At 42.3% G+C, this 22,846-nt stretch overlaps 1 protein-coding gene across 6 annotated transcripts in view; it reads left to right on the forward strand.

The window, feature by feature from the left end:
- Window positions 1-22,846, forward strand: part of PTPRJ (protein tyrosine phosphatase receptor type J) — a 66,007-nt gene that overhangs the window by 22,244 nt on the left and 20,917 nt on the right. For all 6 annotated transcript variants that reach the window (XR_014946526.1, XR_014946523.1, XR_014946524.1 and 3 more), the window contains exons 2-5: window positions 19,280-19,298; window positions 20,211-20,363; window positions 21,560-21,820; window positions 22,376-22,642. Coding sequence is in view for 2 of the 6 variants with exons in the window: in XM_015864221.2 (XP_015719707.1) it covers window positions 19,280-19,298; window positions 20,211-20,363; window positions 21,560-21,820; window positions 22,376-22,642 (700 nt within the window). In the remaining 4 variants the exon portion in view is untranslated. The remainder of the gene's footprint in view (window positions 1-19,279; window positions 19,299-20,210; window positions 20,364-21,559; window positions 21,821-22,375; window positions 22,643-22,846) is intronic.

Below are 22,846 nucleotides of genomic sequence, written 5' to 3' on the forward strand. Positions count from 1 at the left end.
GATTCCTGTGTGTGCATCCAGACCCAGAAGAAGCTCGGGGAGTTCATGGCAGAGCTTGTTCCTTGGATAACAGTTGCATGCTCAGGAAAACACCCTGAGCTCCAAAGCCTTAGAGCTGATGTTTTGCTCAGCTCTATCATCGATCTTGGGAATTGGCAGGAAAAACTGAAAAGGGCCACTCCTGATGTCATTAATTTCCATAACTTGTCAAGGCTTAAAGACTTGCTGATTTGTGCTTGCTGATTAGAGTGAACAAACAAGTTTTAAGTTGCTAAATTGTAAGGTCAGAGCAATTAATACACGTAGATATATTTCCAGAGGCTTTTTTATGCTTGCAGAGATAACAAAAATTGCCTGTTTCTGTACCAGCGGTGATAGAAATCTTGCTTAAATAAACTGAAATGAAATACAAAGAACCTTTTAAAAACAAAGCGTGGAAGGAAGGGGCAGCAATTTATTGGCTTTTTGTGTTGATAGCATGCTAAGCACACAAGCAGGGAGCAAGTGACTTGAGAGGGCTTAGCTCAGGGTCTAGTTCAATGTCTTTTCTTTAAAGTGCTACTGTGTCCTTAAGAAATATGAGTTCTTTTGCCTGGATGCTATTAAAGACCTCTCTGCTAAGATGTACGCTTTGGTTAAATGCTGTAGAAACTGAAAGCCGTTAAAATAGTACTGTGTGGTTTAAGTGTGATGTTAACTGAAGAGCATAGGGATCCTCTTGGCTCTGGTATCTGGCCATGGTCAGCAGGCCAGTTAGATGTATTTGTACTTAACTCCTACATTGCCATGCCTATTTTGTGTAAACTCTTCTTCCTGCAATGCAGCTGTAGTTCTTCCATGTGTAATTGCTTTCGTGTCACTCTTCTGTATGAAAATAGACAAGAACGGTTCAGAGCGATTCAGATGTTAGATGATTTTCAATTGTAAGTCTGAATTGATTGAAAAATAACAAAACAAACACAAAGCAGAGTCTGAGTAGGGTAACACTGCAACTTGTCTTGCAAACTATGCGTTTAGTGTACCAGCTACCAAGGCACTGCAGGTAGAAAGTTGTGGCTGTGTTTGGGGGCAACCACAGGACAGCTTCATGGTTGGGACCTGTACAAAAGATGTGACAGTGTTTTTATCACAGGGAAATGCCTGTGCTCTGGTGCAGCATTTTAAGCAGTATACTTGCTATGGAGCTCAGTAAGTGAAATGGCATGTTCAAAAAGCTTTTTTAGATTTCAGTTTTGAAAATGGTTTGGTTTAGAGTGTTGTGGAAAGCCACAAAATTAGCAGAGCAAATAGCGAGGAAATAGTGCTGATAGGTTTCTTTTCCTTACCATAATTATTGCAAATACTGGCTTGTTTAGGAAAAGAAAAAAAAAGAAGAAGAAGAAAAAAAGCCTCACAGTGATGGCTAAAAACTGCAGTAAGAGAGCCTTAGCCGTTAAAGAACTTCTTCATCTGTCCTCATGGTTGTCATGTGCAGTTGTCAGAGGCTGAGTGAAACTCACTTCTGCAGTAAGCCTGAAGTTAGGATTTAGATTACCTGTATTAAAGACTGTACAGCTTCTGGGGAAGGAGAAGCTGAAGCGATGTTTGGACATGATAAGAGCTGGTGCCCCCCAAAATTCAGTTTGTACCAGGTGCGAAGACTCCTGCATGTCACTGGTTTGATTTTAGCTGTTCTTTTAATTATGGTTACTTGGAATCAAAATATATCTGATGCTCTAGTTCTGTTCCAGTGTTCCTTTGCCACATGCTCAGTGCCCAGGAGCTTGCAGTTGTTTGGAGGCAGACTGTTACTTTAAGAAAGACCTCGATAGTTGAAATGCTGAAAGCTGCAGGCTGTGTGACGCTGGGATACGTGGGGAAAATGAAGGTCAGAGAGGTCCTTTCTGGATGGCTTTCAGAAAAAGACATTTCTAAGTGATTCCTGCTTTTCTCCCTGGAAGAACAAAAGCTGTGTTCCCTGCTGCTTTTGCCCCATAGCCAAAATTTTGCAGGCATTTTGGGGGAAGCAGAAATGTGCGTGGTGAATGGCTTTGGCACCTAGTCCAGCCCTACCATAGATGTGCTTTCTGAAGAGATGCTGTTTGCAGCAGTTGGAGAGACCAAACTGAGCATATGTTTCTGGATCTCCTGACACTTGTTGAAGCTTGCTGACCAGCCTGCTGGTCAGTTTGCAAACATAAGGCAGGATTTGAGTCTCCTTCTACGTGTAAAAAGGAAGGGTGACTTAATAATAAGAATGCAAGCTTATGTACTGAATGGCAGTTTTGCTCCCACTCAGCTGTGTGGAGTTCACAGGCTCCCAGACGGCCCCCCAGCCGCTTGCTCAGCACTCGCTCTGGTCCAGAGCCGATTCTGGCCAGCTTCAAAGAATGTACTTCAAAGGCTTTCGACAGACACAGAGCAGCATGGGCTGAGGTTGTAGTTTCCAGCTTCAGCTGCGCTAGAGAAGTCTTAGCTTCTTGGGAGTCCTGTTTTATTTTCCTGTTACTCACTTGATGCGGAGCAAAATGGGGACTGCTTTTATGAGGGGTGTAGAAGGTGGCATTAACCCCTCACTTGCATTGTGAGGGGGAAGAGCTGCATCAGGGTTCTTCCCTACAAAAACCAACAACCTGAAGCCAGCATTTTAAGGCAGGAAGATGCTACAGAGCACATACTGAGCTGCTGCTAGGTAGGTATGTCACACTCTGGCAGAGCAAAGGGGCTTGGATTTCAGCAGTGGAGAGAAATTCCTTATTCCCCATCTCCTCAATATATCAGGATCATCATTATAACTGAAGTACAAGATTTGATCCTGCTATTAAGGGATTTGTTTCTTTCCTTTTTCTTCCTCCCCCAAAAGCTCATCTGATTTTAACTATGCTTTATCTGATACTTTCTTATAAAGCTCTAGTTCCCCTTCTCAACTTCCTGACATCTTCTCAGCAACTTCCTATAACTTTAGCAACAAACAGCCCCACAGAAGTGACATGCATGTCCTGAAAAAGTTGCTTGCTGTGTTGTTGGGAAATGCTGTTTATTCTTGGTGACAAATGTCCTCTTTCACAAGGGGAAGAGCGAAGGTTGTGCTGGCAGAATTGTTCTGGAAACCTTGAGCAAGCTGGAGGCTAGAGCAGCCTTCTCCCCCTTGAACAGGAGTGATTCCCTGTGCAGCGGGGTGGGACCTGGGTCATGCAGAACAAGAATGGGCTGTGTTGCATCTTCCTTCCTTAAAATCCTGGTTTCAGGTTTTGGTTTTTGCGGGGAGAGACTCTCATTCTCCTCAACTCTGGAGCACGTGTAATGTTTCATAGATTCATAGAACGGCCTGGGTTGAAAAGGACCACAATGATCATCAGGTTTCAACCCCCCCCACAGCTGTGTGCAGAATCACCAACCACGAGACCAGGCTGCCCAGAGCCGCATCCAGCCTGGCCTTGAATGCCTCCAGGGATGGGGCATCTACAGCCTCCTTGGGCAACCTGTTCCAGTGCGTCACCATCCTCTATGTGAAAAGCTTCCTCCTAAAAATGTCTGCCACTATTCTTGATTTAAAAACCATTGTGGCTTCAGGAAAAGCAGAGTAACAGCGGTGTCAGGAAAACTTCTCAAAAATCTCTTCATAAAAATAAAGCGGGAGGGTAGGGGGTGGAAAACAGTTTTGTGTGAGGTACTCGGCATCCTTCATGTGGAGATGCTAAGGTTTGCACTTGACATACTTCTGTACGTTTTCCACATCCTTATGGTTTTTCAGTATTAATAGTTTCCTTTAAGGCAGTAGCCCTGGGGCAGGGTGTGGTTAGTGCTATACACTTCCCAGGCTATTTATGTATGTAGAGCCTTGCTCTTGGCAGTGTTCTGTGGGGGAGGATGGTGAGGGGAAAAAACGATTGAAGTGGTCATTTTGTTCTTTCCCTGTTATTCTAAAGCACATCTCTTCGTGAAGGAATGAGAGGTGGTGGTGCTTGTAAAAGCTAGAACTTCTGCTTGGGCTGAGTATTCATCCAGAACCAATAGCAGGAAAAAGAAAAGATCTGAAATGCTGATTAGATTTTTATTATTATTATTATTTTAAGCCATAAATACTATTTTCATAGGTAAATACTGAACAGATTTCTTTCCCCTCTTCCTGCACTAGCCATTAGTAGAGTGGAAGCTGGGAGCTAAGAGCCTGATCCTGACAAAGCGCTGTGTCTGCCCTTGAAGCCAGAGCTGGGGATGTTTGTAGTTCTCCACCCCAGCCTGGCATGTGCCACTGGCTGGGGCTTGTGTGCTGGAAGATATTATCAGACAGGAACTTTTGATTCATTTTCATGAAGGAAATTAAAAAAGAAAAAAGAAAAAAGAAAGAAAAATCAGGCAGTATTGGCTCCAGTCATATCGCTGAGATCTCTCATTGTCTTAGTCTTGTTTTCAGAAATCTTGATGCTGACTGGTGATTGAAAAAGCCATGCCGCAGGGTGGAGGCTTTCCTCTCCTTCTGCCCAGCCACTCGTGCCAGGCGGCTGCGGATCCACCCGCTCAGGGCTGGGGCTGCCAGTTTGGCCAGGTGTCAGAGCCATGGGGAAAGGCAGTGCACAGGAGCCCTTGTGTGGAAGAAATGCAAAGCTCAGATCGACCCTTGTGGCTGGGCCCCTAGTTGTGTTAATATATTTATCATCATGCATTTGCCTTCGAGGGGTACACATTTGTAGAGTTTATAAGGATTATAAAGATGCAGGAAGTGGACAAGCTTGGATAAACGGGCAGCATTTTCAGGTGGTTGCAGGTTTGTGTCCTGAGCTGTGGAGCTGAAAACAGCTGATCCCTTGAGTAATTGCTGGTATGCAACTGGGTATAATGGCCCATGAAAGCTGGGTGGATTCTGAGAGTAGTTTGATTTATGTGTGGCCACTTTCTAACCACCTGTAACACAATACTTTTTCTTCTTACACAATAACAGAATCATCATTGTTCTTCAAGCTTAGTTCTAAGGGCTGGGAGTACCACAGCCAGGTCATGCCTACGAGCATGGGTTCTCCAAATAGCCCAGGTTGGCTAATTCTGCTTTGCTGTGTGCATATCAACCTGCCTTTATTAATGTTAATCAGAGCATTGCAACATGATCTCACTGCTGTCACTTTGTACCATTGTCCTGCACATAACCTTGATTAATTAGGTGACTTTTGGAATTAACCTCTTGTTACTTTTGCTTGTAAACAAAAACGATATTCAATGTGTACCTCCCTCCCTGGGACGTTGTTTTCTATGAACATATTATAGTTGTCTCTATCTGATATACAGGATTGTTGAGTATCATTACGCTCTAAGTCATAGGAAATAACAAATAACATTCTTACTGTTGTGTGCCGAGTGTTTTTGAGTGAGGAGAATGTATGGGCTGACTTGGATCAAGGAACTCAACACTGTTTCCTGAATTACAGCTATGCTGTGGGATTCTGTATAATGCTAAACAGAAAGAAGAGGGAAGAATTTATGCCTTTAGTTCATACGTAGCAGCCTCCCCACTCCTTTGTGCAAACACACGCCTTTCCCAAGCACAGTAATATTTATTTACTGCTTTTGCAGTGCTTTCTGCACCCAGGGCAGTTGGTGTCTTGGTGTTAAATGAAATGAGGATGTGTCCCAGGCTCACCCTCCCATAACCGCCCGCAGTTCCACACTGGCTGTACTTAGCATGATATTAAATAAGAAATTCTGTGTCTTGATTTTTGCGCTTTGTGGCGTAGAGATGGGAAAGTAACTTAGATTTTTTTATTGAAAGTTTTGAAGAGAGAGGAAAAACCTGTGGCAGTTTATGCTGGTGTGTGTTTGTGTGTCTTAAAAAACATTGGAAAGCCAAATCTGGCTAGTTTCAAATTGATTTGACTGATGTGACCTCATGTTGGAGTGGTTCAGCTTGGGCTTCTTGCCTGTGTGGTTTGTATTTTAAAACCAAGAGCCGCAGGGGAAGGGAGCAGAAGAGGAAAGCTGCCTGTCCTTTCCCCCAGGGGTGCTTCACCACATGTCTCTGGTTGAAGCCCTTTTTCCTCTTTCTTCCCTGCAGAAGGAATGTGTTCTGAGCTCAGTGGTATTGCAGGGCAAGTGGACACGCATCAGAGGATGGATCGAAGCCGTGCCAGCAGCTCTTGGAGGGGAGCCCTGCAGACAGCTCAGTGCCGTGTGCGAAACATGGACCTGACCTGCATGGAGGAAGATTAGTCTGTGGCTGGGCCGCAGGGAGACTTCAACCTGGATCTGCTGCGTGCCAGCTGAGTGCTGCAACTTCTTGGCTACTGGAAGCTGCTTCCACCGTATTACGGCTGAATGTGGCCCTTTGTTAGATTGGCTTTTATTCGCTGCTCTCGGAATCTGAGCGTTTTGTTGCAGTCAGAATAGTTCATTGCAGAATCTCCTGTGCTAGTTTCAATGCAAGTCAGAGGGCTTTGTCCTCAAGTGAACTCTTCTGTAAGTTCAGCCCGAACTCATGAATAGTTTAGTCTTCCCTGAAACTGTTTTTTGATGAATAACTGATTCAGCAAGGAGAAAAAAAAAGGTTCCATCCAGCAACAGTAATATCAACGTCTGCTAGGCCTGTTTCTTTATTTTTGCCTTTGGAATTACCGTGAGTGGTGTAGGTCCAATTCAACACATCTGTAAACTTCACTCCGTCAGACAAGCAAGGTTGGGTTTTTTTGTTTTTAAAGGCTGTAGCTTTAAAAAGAGAACCTAGCGCCAAAGTCTGTGATAGTGCAGCAGAAGGAACTAGCTCACATGGGAACACAAACAAGCTATCTAACAGGCACCACAAACTCTCTATAATAATAAAGGAAATGATTAGTCATTTTAAACCCATCCTTACTCAAAGCAATTCTGGCTCTCGGATGCCTGCTTGGTGTTTGAAATGAAGAAGGAAGCTCTGGTGCTGTTTCAGAAAGATATTTCTGCACATTGTCTCGCTCAGAAGGTGATGTTTTGGTCTGCTTTGAGTTGTGCAGCTATACAGGCTTTAGGGTGACTGAACCCCTGTGTGCAGCAAGGTTTTCTGATAGCTGTTATAAGCAGACTTCAGTGCACTCTGCTGATGGAGAGACTGCATAATGATGTAAATTAAAACTTCAGATGGATACATGAAACGTGGCAACATCTTGTGGAGATGTTGGAAAGGTGAATGAAGGAACAGTATAAAAGCTTTAAAAAAACATACTGTTCTAGTATTTGGTGATGCAGCATATGTTAAATGGGAAAAACTGATATTTAATAGTAAAACCAGCAATTGTGGTGTGAAGATTGAAAAGATTCTTGAGACCTCTTAGTGGTAGGTGTTTTTGGAGACATTCCCATTTAATTCCTGCCTTTTATTGTGGCACTTGTGGTTTTAGTGCAGAGTGAATTTTGTTTGCTTTTAACCAGGCACTTGGGAAATGGCTGATATGATTAGATTGTATGTGATACAGAATATGATATGGTTAGAACTCCTCTTTTTGCCAACTTCTGTGACCTCTGTGGATGTGTGTCAGTGTGGCAGCAAACATTTATTGGTCTTCTTTTTGAAAGCAAGAAAGAAACCCCTTAGTTCTCCACGTGCTTCTCGGTTTGTAAGGCCTACACTTCAGCAAGTAACTGAGAGACAGAGTGTAGAGGGCTGTGCTCTGAATTTCCAAGTCTTTACATGAGGTGGGTTCTGAATACAGCCTTCACAATGTGCAGCTTCTGTTAGAAGAAGCGTAGACATAAAGCCTGCTGTATGGTACAGGGAAGAAAGTATTTTAACAGTGCATCTTAAAAGGTTGTGAGTCATACAAACAAGATATACCACAGAGAAGAAAAAGAGAAGATGTCTTTATGAAGATGTTCAGTCCTCAAGGCTTGTCTGGACATCTGCCTTTGTGTCCTGTGGCAACTGGAGTCTCATGCGCCCCAATACATGGCATTCCCTTGAGAGAGAGGAAAAGTTTGTGGGTGTATTTCCATTTTCACAGCTTGAGTCAGATGATGGATCAGGCATCTTTCTAAACTGAAGTCTTATCAGCAGTATTGAATTCAAACTAATGTGTTTCTTGGTCAAATGTAAAGTCTTTCAGCTTTGCACCATGCAGCCTGTGTGCAGTGAACAGTACTCTGTAGTTGGTCTTGGCTTGCTTTGCCTTTGCTCTGGTTCAATGTATGGTCTTAAATGAATCTCACATCTTGATAAACCTCTCAGCAGTGCTTGACCTTGAAATGTCCCCTTGCTGCTGCTGAAGCATGAGGGGCAGGTTCTGCCCTGTGGGCAAAGGATGTGACTCTGAGTGTTGCTCAAACTCTGCTGGCACCTCTCACCAGTATCGCTAATTGGTCAACGCAGATTGGTTGCTTTTTATTAGCTTGTGTTTTCAGGTTAATCTGCTGTGTTGTGAACACTCTGAACAGCAATAAAGCAGCGTTTCCTAGAAATTATGAAGCTGCAATAGGCTGTGAAGGACACACTGTTGGTTTTTTGGTGTGTGTTTTTTTTTGTTTGGTTTGGTTTGTTTTTTTTGTGGGTTTTTTTTTTTGTGTGTGTGTGGGGGGGGGGGGGAAATATGTAATCATGCCTATAAAAGTTTTTATGTTCTTTATTCAAACCTGTTTTTTCTGGGCTGTCACATTTCTGTCAGCATTCTATAACTGTTACATCCTGACTATCTCTGTTAGGGGCAGGAGAGGCACCAAGAAATCCAGCCTCTGAATCACTCTTGGTTTAATCTTCACCAGAAGATGTGGGGAGAGAGCATGAGGCCACTAAGAGGGCCGTTAAGGGAAGGATATGTGAAAATCCATGCAACCACATCTATTTGAAGACACAAGGTGTTAGGGCACTGGAATGTGGGTACTTCCATTTTACTCTTTCCTCTGTCCATTGCCTGCTTGCTCAGTGCATGTGAACAGCCATGCAGAGGGGAATAAAGGTCGCTTAATTATTTATCCTCTCTGATGCAAGGCTTTGACTTTGGCTCCAAACTCCAACTTAACACTCTTAAGTACACTAAACTATAAGGATGTTTTGCTGACTTAAGAAGATCGCACTCAGCAGTGTGGTGCAGAGCACTTAAACTTTGTGTAACTGCTGTTTTATATTGTGCATTATGGGCTTTATTGGTAGTGAGCAGCAGTTTATAGGTAATTACAAGTATGTATGTTATGCCCCTATAAACTAGGAGAAACGTGGCTGTGGCATGAGCAATTACAACAGATGATTTTGTTCTGTAATGGGCTTGGAAATACATTGCTGGCCTGCGAGGACTTGGTTTGTCTTTGAGTTAGAGCTAATTTAATGTCCCTTTTGTGTTTAATGAGGGCAAAGCTTCATCTTCCTGATTGGTGCACTGTAAAATGCATCATAGTGAACTACAGGGTTTCCCCTTTGCCCTTCTCTGACTCCTTCTCCAAACCTACAGAAATATTTAAAGGAGATTCCTATCCAAAGCTCTGAAAGTTGCCAGCATGAAAGATGGGTGATATAGCATCGAAGAATTTTTTTTTTTAACAGACCAGTTAATATCCTATTTGTGGCTTGTCATAGAATCTCAAGGTTGGAAAGGACCTACAAGATCATCTAGTCCAACCATCTTCCCGTTACTATTGCTTCCACAAGCTACTAAACCAGATATCACAGCTCCTCATCCAGATGCCTCTTGTGTGTTGTTTTGTATGGCCTTACCTTGCTGCTTTATTTTAAAGCAAGCAAGTAATAGCAGTAATTGTGCTGCAGCTGTTCCTGGGTGTGTATGTCTGTTTCCTCTCTGAAAATGATAGAGATGTTGCACATCAGCTGCTGTGAAGTACAAAATATAAAAGATTAAATGTCAGGCTGGAAAAAAATGTCTCTGGGATGAAAATCTTTTACTACAATTTGTTATAGATGTTGTTTAACATCTTTAACATTCTAAATCCATATGAGCTTGTATGTTTATAAAGTTCTTGTCCTTGTAGGCTTCCAAGGTAGTTTTTTGATGTGGAAGAACAGTTGTTTCTGCAGTTTAACTTGAGGTTGGAATGATTCTGGAGAGGAAGTAGTGGTGTTTTTCAGTTTTCGTGGTGGGGGTCTGTTGAGGACACTGAAACAAAAGAGAAAGTATCCAATGTTTCAGAGACAGTGGCTGAAAATTTGGGTGAAATAAAATCAGACCTGTTCTTCTGGCATTCAGTTTCATCAGAACTATTCAGGAACAATTTTGCTGTTGCTGAAGATGCAACAAAAATTAAGCTCATCCTTTAGAATAGACTGTTGTGACTGATTCTAGTACCTGCTGCTCAGGTATTCATTCAGATGCTTTGTATGTTGAAAGCTTGTTTTCCTTAAGTTTTTAATGCAAACTTTGATTTTGTTCATTTGGGCATTGCAGAGGAAAGAGACGCTTTTGTATTCTGGTGGTACAGGTAAAGAGAAAATGTGTGATTGCATGGAAATAGCAAAGGCAGTGGGAAGCTGTATTGGTGGTATTAATGCTCCAAGCAAACACTGAGCAGAATGTTGTAAAAGAAATTAAGTTTTGGAAATTTCCTGTTTCTTTGTCAAGCAATGTGCTGGGCCAAGCAAACATGGCGCACTGATGCAGTATGCAGTTTGTTCTTGAAATCAGCTTGCTTTTCTTAAGGCTAGTAGTAAGTAATGTAAATGTATCTTCCTCTTATATTTAAGAGTTTGAAGCAAGTTACTAGGTATCCATATCAGAACTAAGATAAACGTGCAGATCAGCAGAAGCTCCTTCATGTATCTTGGGAAGAGAAGGAAGCTATGGATATAATTTCCTAGAGTAAAAAGTTTGCAGCATTGTTGGATTGATCTCTGGCAGCAACGCCACATCACCCAGCCTTCATTCACCATAGGGGAGTAAACTCTTTGAAAGACCTGAAAGGACAAGGGGAAATGGATTTAAGTTGAAGGAGGGAAGACTTAGGTTGGATGTTAGGGGGAAGTTCTTTACTAGGAGAGTGGTTAGGTCCTGGAACAGGCTGCCCAGGGAGGTTGTGGATGTCCCGTCCTTGGAGGTGTTCAAGACCAGGTTGGATGGGGCCCTGGGCAACCTGATCTAGTAAATGTGGATGTTTGGTGGCCCTGCCAGGCAGGGGGGTTGGAACTTCATGATCCTTGAGGTCCCTTCCAACCCAGGTCATTCTGTGATTCATAGCTCGTCCTCACAGATGGCCATGAAGTTGACCTTTTGTAGACATGTCTATTGACTGGTAAGCGAGAGAGAGCCTGAGTTGTTGTCAGTGAATAACTTCTTATCCAGTATTCATAGAGGCGAGTCTGGCAATGGGGTGATGGCAGAGCCAATTCTCATTCCAGTTTCTATTCAGCTTCTGTTCAAAGGGAGGAAAAGAGAGTCTCTACCAGAGCCCTAGATGAACTTACTGGAACCGTACAATGGATCTTTTGTTCCCTCCAAGGAGTACTACTACATGTTTTGAACATTTGTAGTCCATTTGTCTCTTTCTACAGTTTAAATTCTTTAAAGGATTAAATGGGCTGATGGTTGAAGGCAAACTTAAAGGGTGTTCCCCTCCCTGTCCCTGTTGCTGCATGTGAAAACAGCAGCGCAAAAACATTGTGATAATTTGATCCTTGTAGATCAGCTGAAACTCACTCTAAACTGAGTTGGAAAAGGTTTAGAATAGCTCCTCATATTTTCTATGAGGAGATTTGTGTTTATTTTGAAGAAAAATTATCAAATACCACTTCACTACTAGGGCCCATCAGAAACGTGGGTTCAGTGCAAAACGTTGCAGCTGAAGATGTGGGATGTGGTACATAAGCACTATGAAGAAATTATAAAGTGCAGACAATAGCTTACTGTATAAAATGACTTCCCTTGTGACAGGTTTGTGATGCTTGAGGATGCACTCAGCTTGCCTGAGCCAGCCAGGCCTGGTGACCTTAGCTCTCATGACCTGTGGTTCAGCTGACATTTACATCTTCCTCCAGCACAGTCATCCTCAGGCTTGTGCTTACCGGTATACGTCAACTCTGGGGAAAATTCAGGCATGTTTTACTGCGTTAGTTGCTCAGGCTGAAGTTGGATGGTTTTACTGGGGCCTCTAGTGGTGGGACGGCTGCATTACCATAAACCAGAGCTACGGTTAGCAGCTGACCAGGAAGGATTGCTTTCCTCCCTCCCTTCGGGTAGATTTACCCAGCTAAAGGGCAAGGGGAATGCAATAGAAATAATTCATTTACATTCTTATGCAGCATTTTACGTAGAGTTAGAAGAGAATGTGCCGAGGGAGCATAAATAAACGGTAATAAATGGTAACGGAGCATGAAGGAGGAGATGAAGGTTAGCCTCGGAGGTTTGTGTTGGGCAGTCATCACAGGATGGTTTCTCCCAACTGCACACCTCATTGCTTTTTAAATTAGAACGTTTTCAGGAGCTCAGTAAGGGGGAAAAAAAAGATAAACGGTCCTAGGAAAGGTTTAGAAATGAGGCAGGGAACAACAAGCCTTTCATGTACTGAAATTAAGACTGCCACAAAAGGATTTGTTGTCTGGCAAGGGAGTTTTGAGCTCCTTATGAGAGCAAGCTGAAGATTTTCAAAGGCTGTAGTTCTCTTGCCCCTCGACAGAGTGTCATACATAGAAAGTTGGGTCATTTGTAAATCAAATTCTTCTTCATGCTGTATTTGAGTTTTAAAATCCCTTTTTAGCTAACCTTACTTGGAAAACTTTTGAACCAAATCCAGCTAAATGCTATTAAGTACTTTCTAACACTTCCCCTGAGCAAAGACTTGACAGAATCCAAAGTGTCCAACTTGGGAAAGGGAAATCTGCTTTGATAAGAGGGAAAATCGGAGCCTCAATTGCTCTCAGCCAAACAGATCTGAAATAGGGCTCTGTCAGGAAATACCCCTCATTTTCATGGCTGTGCTGTGAAGGCCAGCCAAGTGTTGGCTCTGGTGTACATTTTCCATGTTGTCTGGGTGGCCAACCCTGCTGATTTTGGGACAGTTAACATTGTGTCATTGCCACAGGAGTCTTTTTCTCTTTTTTTCTCCCCATTTTTCATTGTGTCCTTCTTCTTCCAGGGTGTGTCTTAGCAGTGACTCAGAGTGCAAAAACAGTGCTGTTAGGCTGAATGCAGGAATGTGTCTTGTTCATGTAAAATAAATGTTGATGCTGTAAACGCTTCATTTTGGAAGAAAATGGCAATGTTAACTGAAAATTCATATTAAGAGAGGAGTTCTGTTTGGTCGTTTGTTTCATACCCAGCTGCACTTTCCATTGATGCTGGTGTGATAGGCAGTTTGAGTATGGTAAGAATTTATTTCTTAGTAAGCAGCTGGTCTAAATATTACTCATTGCTGTTGAATAAGCATACTGCTCTCTTTGTAAGAGCCTTCAGCAGGACCATCACTGAGGAGATGTTACGTGTAGGACTGATTCAGTTATACAGAGAACTTAAACTCCTGAAACCACTCAGCCTCTCTCTGGCATGACGTTTTGTTGTTGCTTTCTCAGTTGGATAATTGCAGGATGCTTGGAGCGCTGCTACCAAACCATGAGGTGATTTCCAGCACCTGTGGCCTGTAATTCCAGGGGCCTGCAGGTTTGGAGGAAATGCAGATGAGCTGCTTGGTTGCTCACAAAAGCCTTAAACTGATTTCCTGTCTGAAAACCATTGCATGGTTTTCATTGCATACGGGACGGTGCTTCCCGTAGTCAGGTGTAAGTAGCAAGAGAGTGGTCAGTTGCAATGCAGTTGTGCTTGGTGTTTGAGCCTATTATCATTCTATTTGCTGCCAAAATTTGTGTTTCTTGGTCTTGGGTATTTCTGTTGCTTGTTTTGTATGTGCACAGTCAGATGAGTCATCACTTGCTACTAAACCATAGGAAAGCTTCTCTGAGAAATCTTTCCGTGGAGGTAGGGCTGAGGAAGGAGAAGCTGCTCTAACAGGAGCAATTCCAATGAGATCCATTCTGTGTATTTTCTCCATTTCAGATACATTGCCCAGAAAATTCCTTCCTTCAGCATTAAATATCTGAGGAGCAGATATAGGTCAAATTTAGAGAAAAATCAGGAGAAGGAGGAGAGAGGGGGATGTGTGTTTTTCCAATGTGAGGTTTCGCTTTGAATTTCCATTCAGTGTCTCCTCTTGACTTTCCTAAGAGACGTTGTCTTCCACAGCATTTTTCATTCACTGGAAGTGTTGCGCAAACCAGAAACTCCTCGTTTGTTTTCATAAAAGCCAGTGGAAAAAAACTATTAGGTTCTGCTTTGATTAAAAGCTTCTTTTGGGAAAGAGAGAGTTTACAAATGCCAGGGGTCAAATACAAATGCATGCAAAGTGGAAATAAAATTTCTACTTTCACGTAACTGCATAATAGCTCAAAATAGCTAAGCACAGTTGTGCACGGCTACCGCTTTAGGGTTTTGCATAGCTTCCTAAAACAACGTGGTATCCATAAGGGAACCCAGCCCTACCCAATCAATAACAAACATCTGCTTATTTTTCTTTCTTCTGAGTTTTTGGACCTCCTGTTTGCCCCGTGCGTTCTCAGTAGCAGATCTGCTCATTTAGGGTTAAATGAAGAGAGGGCTCCAAATATCTGACCAAAGTTTACTGCGCTGCTCCTAAACTGTGAGCTTTTCTTTTCCCCCAGATAAACACACTTTAACCCAAACGTTCTGTGAAATAGTGTTCTGTAGATGAGTCGTGCTTATGATACTGGAGGGGAAACATGTAAAGCTGACACAGACTGCATTGTGTTTTCAATTTTTCATTGAAAGAGAATGGATCATTGAGTTAATCTAGAGTTAATTGAAACTGAAAAGCCTGTTGTGGGTTACAGGGTTACAGTTAGAAGGATCTAGTATGACATTTTAGGAAGAAGTTAGATAACAGGATGAAATGCCACAACGGTGTATTTTAGTTCATTTTCTAATATGACCTTTTTTTTTTTTTTTTTTTTTTTTTAAACCCCAAAAGCCACCTACTAAGCAAGAACTGGTTTTAAGCTTCAGTTCAAGTGATCTCATTTATGTTATCCTGTGATGTTACTCTACAAAATTCACTGATTTAGCCATAACATGGAAATGAATGCAGTGAAACAGCCTTGAGATGGTGTGAAAGAGGTGAGAATGTTGCATGGTAGGTGGGCATGGCAGGGAAAAAAAAGAATGTATGAACTGTTACCTGAGTATTGAGCTTAGTCAGCTAGTGATTTGATTGCCATTGCATTTGTGAAGGGTCTTCAAATGGAATTTGGAGATCTGTGTGATAGATAGTTCAGTGGTTTTCATGTGGAGCTCCTCCAAATCTGAGAGGGTGGGTAGGTGAAGATGTGGAGGTACACATGTGAAAGACATCTAGCTTTGAGAGGAGTGCGATCAGTTTCCAGGCTTTTTGCATCTGAGTCATAAGCACACAAGAAATAGCAAGCAGTAGCCTCAAGTCTCTTCATAGGAAGGTTTTGTGGCTAAGATAGGATCTTTTTGGTTTGTTTACACTTCAGCTGTTGAGCCAACTTCCTAACCTTGCATTTACATGAACCAAACCATGTTGTATATTTTGGAAACCTAAGCACCCCAGGGAGATGGGTTACTGTATACAGGGGTTTTCCGCCAGTGCAGGAACCCTGACTTTGCTGCAGGGTGACGTTTGACAGTGCAGCTGGGTTGATCAAAAATCTTGCTGCCAGCAGAAGGGAGGCACTGCTGTCCTTCCTGCTGCTGCCTAGATCCTTCTCTTGAAAATCTTCAAGTCTAATCAATCATCAGTGGGACTTGGGCCTCTCAGTCACCTGGAATGTTTGGAAATGGTTTCCCACAGTTCATCTTAGTTTCTTCAGTGGTAAAATTATGTGTGAAAATAATGGTTCCTCGATTACATGACCCACTGTGTACCTGAAAAGGATGGAGCTGAATCCTGCATTTATTACACACCACAGACTCATGGATGATGAAATGCATGCTCAAGAAGAGCAGGACAGACCTTGTGCAAGTGAATTATTCAGCTCCTCTGAAAAGGCACACCCTTTGATTAGACTCCGTGTGGCTGTGTGACACATGAAGTTTCATTTGCCATAGCTGATGACAGTGAGGAGTTTGTGTTGATTCTCCTGTTGTTCACTTCAAATGTTCGGTGTTTTGCATTTTGCTGTCTTTCTTTTCTTGATTTATTGAGTGTTTCCTGGTTCTTATTGGGGAGAGAAGTTTTCCCCTGCAAATTCCAGCAAAAATCTACACAACTCTCTTTGTAGATGAATAATACAAATTAATGTAATTGCAAAGAAAAATGGAAATGGCGGGGCTCTGGGTACCTCAGATGTGAACACAAGGAGAGTCAGGTGTTCAGCACAAATGTCCCCTGAAATAATACACAAATGTTTTGTATAAACAGCATTTCAGTGAGTAATCACGGGAGGCTGGAGAGCAGTTCAGTTGGCGGTTACAAAATGCAGCACGGAATGACTGAATCAGGCAGGCTGACGCTTCAGACTGGGATCACTTGTTTTGCGTGGTTTTGTGTTACATGATGAGGCCTGTCTGCTGCCAGCTCAGTGCGCTTCATTGGATTTGGTTAGCACACAGGTTTCTGGAAAGTCAGAAAGATACTGTCAGACTTCTGAAGTCCATGATGAACAAAAGTGACTAAAATGGAAGGAAGATGTCAATTAGTGGCAAGACAGAAGTTTTGGCGTGACTTACTTTTTGTTGCTTGAGCATCATTAACAAAACCCATGTGTGACCTTAAAGCCCAGCTCCTTAGCAGCTCAGCAGGAAGCTGCCATCGAATCAGCTGCTTGTAGCTGGTGCTGAAACAGGAATAAACGTGCTTATTGTCTGGGCAGGCAAGGGAGGAATGGGGAGGTGGGAAGCAGGGGCTTGGTAGCATCATAGGTGTTTCTCAGTGATGTCTGGTGTTCCTGCTGCTCAGGAAAGATGCTGAAACTCTGAACTTGAAGTTAGAGAGAAGGAAATGAGACATGTAAGAATTTAATAACACTGGAATCATCGGGTGGTTTTACAGAAGAGATAGAATCTTAAGATGTTGTGAGTTGTATCAGACTTCTGCTGGTTTGCTTGTAATGCTATAGAAAACACTGTGGCATACACAATTCTGTCCCTTTTTTTTTTTTTTTTTTTTTTTGTGTGTGTGTGTGTGTGTGTGTGTGTGTGTGTGATTTTGCTTTCTTATTAAACATAGAATCTTTCTGACTTGACTTCTAGGTTGCCCTGCATCTCAGGGAATCTCACCTCTTGCTCCTCAGTCAGTGTCTGTTTCCAGACAGCACAGACCTTGTGTTCAGAATGCTTCAGAGGAGTGTTTTCCTGCCTCAAGTGGCTTTTTCCTTTGTAGTCTTTTCTTCCTTGGCCACTTTCTTGTGAAAGAATATAGGACTCTTGACCTGAGTGCAAATGAGCATAACTCTTCACTTCCTAATGCCTGAGCAATTTGCCTGGGCTCTCAGATGTTCAAAAAGGTTGGCAGTGAGCTCCATGTTTGTGTATCTTTTGTGCGCCAAGCTGTCAGTAGGGCTGTGCTGGAGAAGATCAGGAGTTGGTTCATTGCATCTTAGAATCACTCTTTTGCCTAGGAAGTGTGACCTAACTTTTTACTCTGGCACTGAGTCCCGCAGAGGCTGCATGTCTGTCACTGCTGCATGCATTTCTCATTACTGCAAAGCTTTTTAGTTTTGTTTTTTTCTCTGTTCTGCTGCTTCTAGTCAGCTGCTCTACCTCAACTTTGTAGAGAGTGCTATTTGTAGCCTCTTACAGAAAGAACAAGCAGCCATTACAGCTTATGACCTTTTGAGACCGCGATTCCAGGAGCTGCTGCTGCTGGAGCTGGTTTTGGCAGCATAGGGCTGAGAGGTGTCTGATTTGCTGTTCTGACTTTATATTGTCTTATCGTGATGTAGCTGCTTATTTTGAGTTAACTTATGGAACAGAGTGACTGAGAGCAAGAGGGGCCCTGAGGAATAAACAAACCTTTCCCCACCACGTGAAGCAGGTTCACCCGGAGCAGTTTGCTTGGGACCTTTGCTTGCTCATCACATTGCTGGGTGGAAGCAACCTAGTCTAATAAGCGAACAGAAAGTGGTCCAAAACTGGAAGCACTTCAGATAAGCATGTCAACCTTCGCAACCAGCAGGCTTGGTGCTTTGAGTGAGTAAGGTACCATCCAGCATGAAGCTAAATTGGATTTTCTTGTGGCAGTGTGTTACGAGGTCCAGTCAAAGGACTAGCTCTTCTGCAGGCAGTGTGAGAGCAGTTGGGAATGCAGACAGATTCTGGTTGCCTGCACCACAATGCTGAAAGACAGAAACCTTCCATGCTTGCTAACCTTCCCAGCGTGAGGGAACTGTGATCTGGTCCCTAACACCTTGCTGCCTGTTTTTGGGATAGGTATCTCTTCCTGCTTGTCTTCGTTGTTTTTGAATATGTTTGCAAGGTGAATAGTTGTATTTAATTCCTGATACAGTTGCTTCAGTAATCTCCTGTTTGTTCCGTGGCAAAAATGACTGCTGCAGCCAGTTGGTGTCAGCTTGCTGTGGGAGTCCCAGGAATCAGTTTTGCTTGCAAGTGCCTTCCGACCTCTTTTATTTCACTACTTAGAAGCGTTTTGTGCTGCCACCTGGAGGGAGGTGAGGAGCAGTTAACAGAGCAGTCTGTGGAGGTGAACAGGAAGGGAAATGTCTTATTTGGGACCAAAAGCATGAAATTGGAAGACCAAAAAGCATTTTCAATGCAAAATTCCTGTGTGTCTGTCACTAGGGATAGTTCCAGGTTACAATTAATTGAAAACTACTGATGTTTTATTTAAATGCACCCACCTATAAACTAGTATTCAGAACATATGCAACAAGTTTTGAACTTAGACTTCACTGTGAGGGGTTTTTCTGGTAATGCAAAGTATTTTTTTGTGATAAGCAGTGATAATGTTCGTACAGCAATAGGATGAGAGAAAAATCCCTGTGAAGAAAAAAGACCCTCTAATTGTCACTTACCTCTTTTTGGTGGGATGATCCCCGAGGGTAGTAACTAAAGGCTCTTTTCACTGAGATCTGGCTTTGATTTTTAAATGTCTACATGCAAAGCTGCCACTACATGCACTGCAAGATATATATATATATATATATATATATATATATATATATATATATATATATATATATATATAAGCAAAATAAGCTCTGCTCTGTTCAAAGGAAATAAAACAGGGGAACAACCATTTTAATATCACGTTTGTTTTTTTCTCTCTGATAGATGGATGTATTTTTGGTGCTGTTGGTTGTTGATGGATTTTTTTAGTAGTTCTGAAGTTTTAATTTCTTTTATTTGTTTTTGTTTTCCAGGTCAGATGTACAACTGCATGTAAGTATCATCATTCTGTTATTCACTTATGTATATATTGTTATATATTTGTACATAACTTCTGCTATCTTTTCCTGTATGAAAGATCAAACAGTGTCAGCTAAGTGTCTAAAAAGCTGCTGAAAATAGTTTTTAGAAATAGCATGTATAGTTCTGAAGAACCTCTGAATTGTGAGTCTGGCCTGCAGTGCTTTCATTGCTTTCATTTTTTATGTGAATCCTTGTCTGTATCAGTTCCAAATAAATACAGAAATTATGATTCAGTTTGTTTTCCACTGCTTCCAGACCAAGAATCCCGTTGTTCATGGCCACCTTTCCTGAACTTGCTTGCAGTGTTTTACTCATGCAGCAGTATTTCAGCTTCAACTGAGATAGTAATTTCTGTGTGTAGCTGGATCAATTCTCTTTGCTCATTGGGCTGCATTATGTTAGCCTAAGGTTTTCTGTAGCTGTCTCATATCTCTGCTGTGTGGGAATTCAGCGTGTGAATACATCTCTTTATTTTCTCATACGCTGAGGATAAGCAAATTGCTATGCCAGGTTAAGCAGAGCAGAGAGCTTTAAAGTGATACGTTAGAAAAATGCATGTGTGGAGTGTGCCTGTAAGTTCAGTTGATTGTTTTCCATCAAAACTGCACTGAAACAGAGCAGATCATGGTAGCCTTCATTCAGTCTGTGAGTTGAGTAATTGCCTGAAAAAACATGGCTTTTTTTTTTTTTTTTAAATCTAATACAAATTGTCTGACAAAAGTTAAAACTGGTGAAACCAGGCAACACACAGTGAAGCAAACTGAGAAAAAGGAGGTGCTGATGGTCACTGCAGGATGTCTGTTAATGACTGTATTTTTGCTCACAGGGAACCCGGACGTTTTGTAAAGATGTTCATTGCCCTGTATGTTTTTTACCTTTCAGGCACTGACAACTGTAGCTTGAAAAATTTAACTGAAGAAATGGGAACCAGTAATAATGATGAATTATCAGTGAATGCTACGAGAGGGAACAGCAGATTATCAGAGGATGTGTCACTGTTTGGCAGGGCAATGAGTGATCAGAACAGCGTAGCCCGTAAGTGATTTGGGTTGTTGGTGGGATGTGAATGATCCCTTGGGGTTTTTTGTGCTTCTATATACTATGTTAGCATTTTTAGTCCAAACTTTTATCTAGAGTGCAAAGATACGTCTGGAATTGGATCCAAGTGTTTTGCTGGAGTAGAAAATGAGCCAAAGAAAAGTATTTACACAGCTAACTGAAAGTGTAATGTAACACTGTGATTGTAGCATGGTCTTGAAATAGTTTGATCCCTGTTAGAATTGGGTTTCTTCACCTGACTATTATGGGGGTGTAATATTAGGTATTATGTAAAACTATGTATAAAAATATTATTAGATTTGTGCAGTACAGCTGCAGTAGTTCAAATATACAGCAACCTTCACATTTGAAATATATATATGTGTGACAGTACAGCTGAAATAACCTATTAGGATCTAGAGGAAGATCTGTGAATCTTGCAGCTCAAAGGACCCTTTGGAATAACCAGGTTAGGAAAACATAACAGGCTGCATAGTCCAATCTTTCTCACCAGTTTGCATGAAGTTAACACCTGACAGATGAAAGACATTACTGCTGCATCAAGACTGCTTTAATGCTTGAAACTTCCGGAGTTGGAGCAAAAAGAGTAGATCATAGAGCTAGTAAGTATGCCATGCAAGACAGAAAAGAAAAGCAGCTTGATTAGAATAGCAGTTGGCCAAGGAAGAGACAACTCTGTCAATAAGATAGCAGGGGGAGGAACATTACATGTCTCTGTGAGCAGATGTTCTTCCGTTTACATTGATGGATTGTTGTCTTGCCTTTCCCAGAGACCAGCCCAGTATTTGGTCTCAAGGCAGAATATGTTGGTATGACTTCTGTCAACTAAAATTTGAAGGTGAATGTCACAGCTACAGACTCCTGCACATACAGAATAAAGCTTAGAAATAGTGCCTCCATCAGATACAAAATGCTAAGTATCACCAAAGCCAAAATTGCCAGGCTAATTACTGGGGTGTTGTAGAGTTTCACAGTCATTGCCATAGTGGCTGATGGTCAGACAGAAGAGAAGAAGCCTCCAGGAACCTCTGGTGCTGTTGCTGTGGTGCTCCCGCACTCTGATTGATAAGTGATGGGAAGAAAGTGAAGTAGCGGTGCGTCTGTACTTTTCCTGTTTTCTTTGTGAGCTGATATTGTTGCAGGCTGATGGATTATTGTCTTCCCTTTCCCAGAACTCAGCATGGTATTTGATCTCAAGACAAAGTCTGTTGGTGTGACTTCTGTCATCTTAACCTGGAATAACACAGCTTCAGCTTCCTACACGTACAGAATAGAGGTTAGAAATGGGACCTCCATTAACAACAAAACAGCAAATGTCACTGAAACTGAAATTACGGGGTTAACCCCTGGGACACCGTACAATTTCACAGTCTTTGCTGTAGCAGCAGATGGTGAGACGGAAGGAGAAGGAGCATCCATAAGCCTGTATACAAGTAAGTGACAGTTTCTTGCAGTCGTGTTTCTGGTATTTTGCTGTGCGGCACAGGGCTCTGCATACCTGTGTAAGGCTTGTAATTGAGTGGTGGTGTGGGCAGAAGTGATGTTTTGGTTCTGGAGCCCAAAGAAGGCTATTTGCAAGGGGTAGGATGTTAGAGTGCAGCAGAAACATTGCCCTGATCTGATTTGAGTTTTGCAGTTTCCTCATTTTAATTGTATTCCTTCCATATGTTCTTCTGAGCCCTCATCTCTTTCATACCATCCTCTCTCCATCTCCAAAAGAAATCCTGGCAGTGCTGGCACTGTTGTGATGTGTGCTCTTTCTTTGGAGTGCCAAGTGGAGATGAATCCCACTCAGAATGACTTTTATTTTAGTTTACCCTTACAAGCCCATTGATGGCAAAATTCCACGAGCCTCTGGTGTTCCTGCACTCTTACAGACAACTGATGCAAAGAAAGCAAATTGGTGGTGTGTCCGTGTTGTTGTTTTTCAGTCATATTTTGAGCATATGCTCTTGCTGTTTGATGGACTGTTGTCTTGCCTTTCCCAGAGCCCAGTGCAGTGCTTGATCTCAAGGCAGAATATGTTGGTGTGACTTCTGTCAACTTGAAGTGGACAGTGAATGACACAGCGTCAGCCTCCTACACGTACAGAATAGAGGTTACAAGTGACTCTTCTACTGACAACCTGACATCAAGTGTCACTGAAAGTACTGTAACCGAGTTAATCCCTGGGACCTTTTACAATTTCACGGTCTTTGCAATAGCAGCTGATAATCAGACAGAAGGAGAAGGAGCATCCATAAGCCTATATACAAGTAAGCGTCTGTTTCTTGCAGTTGTTTCTGGTGGTTTTTGTTTTGCTGTGTAGCACAGGGCTCTACCTACCTGCATGAGATTTCTAATTCAGTATTGATACGTGCAGAGATGATAGTTTTAGTCTGGAGTATGTTATGAGCTATCTTGTAAAGCGTGGGCTATTAGAGTGCAGAATAAGCACAGCCCAGGTGCTGTTTGAATTT

Source organism: Coturnix japonica, chromosome 5 (genome assembly GCF_054131305.1).
Source record: "Coturnix japonica strain WE chromosome 5, WE-NBRP24, whole genome shotgun sequence".
NCBI lineage: Eukaryota > Metazoa > Chordata > Aves > Galliformes > Phasianidae > Coturnix > Coturnix japonica.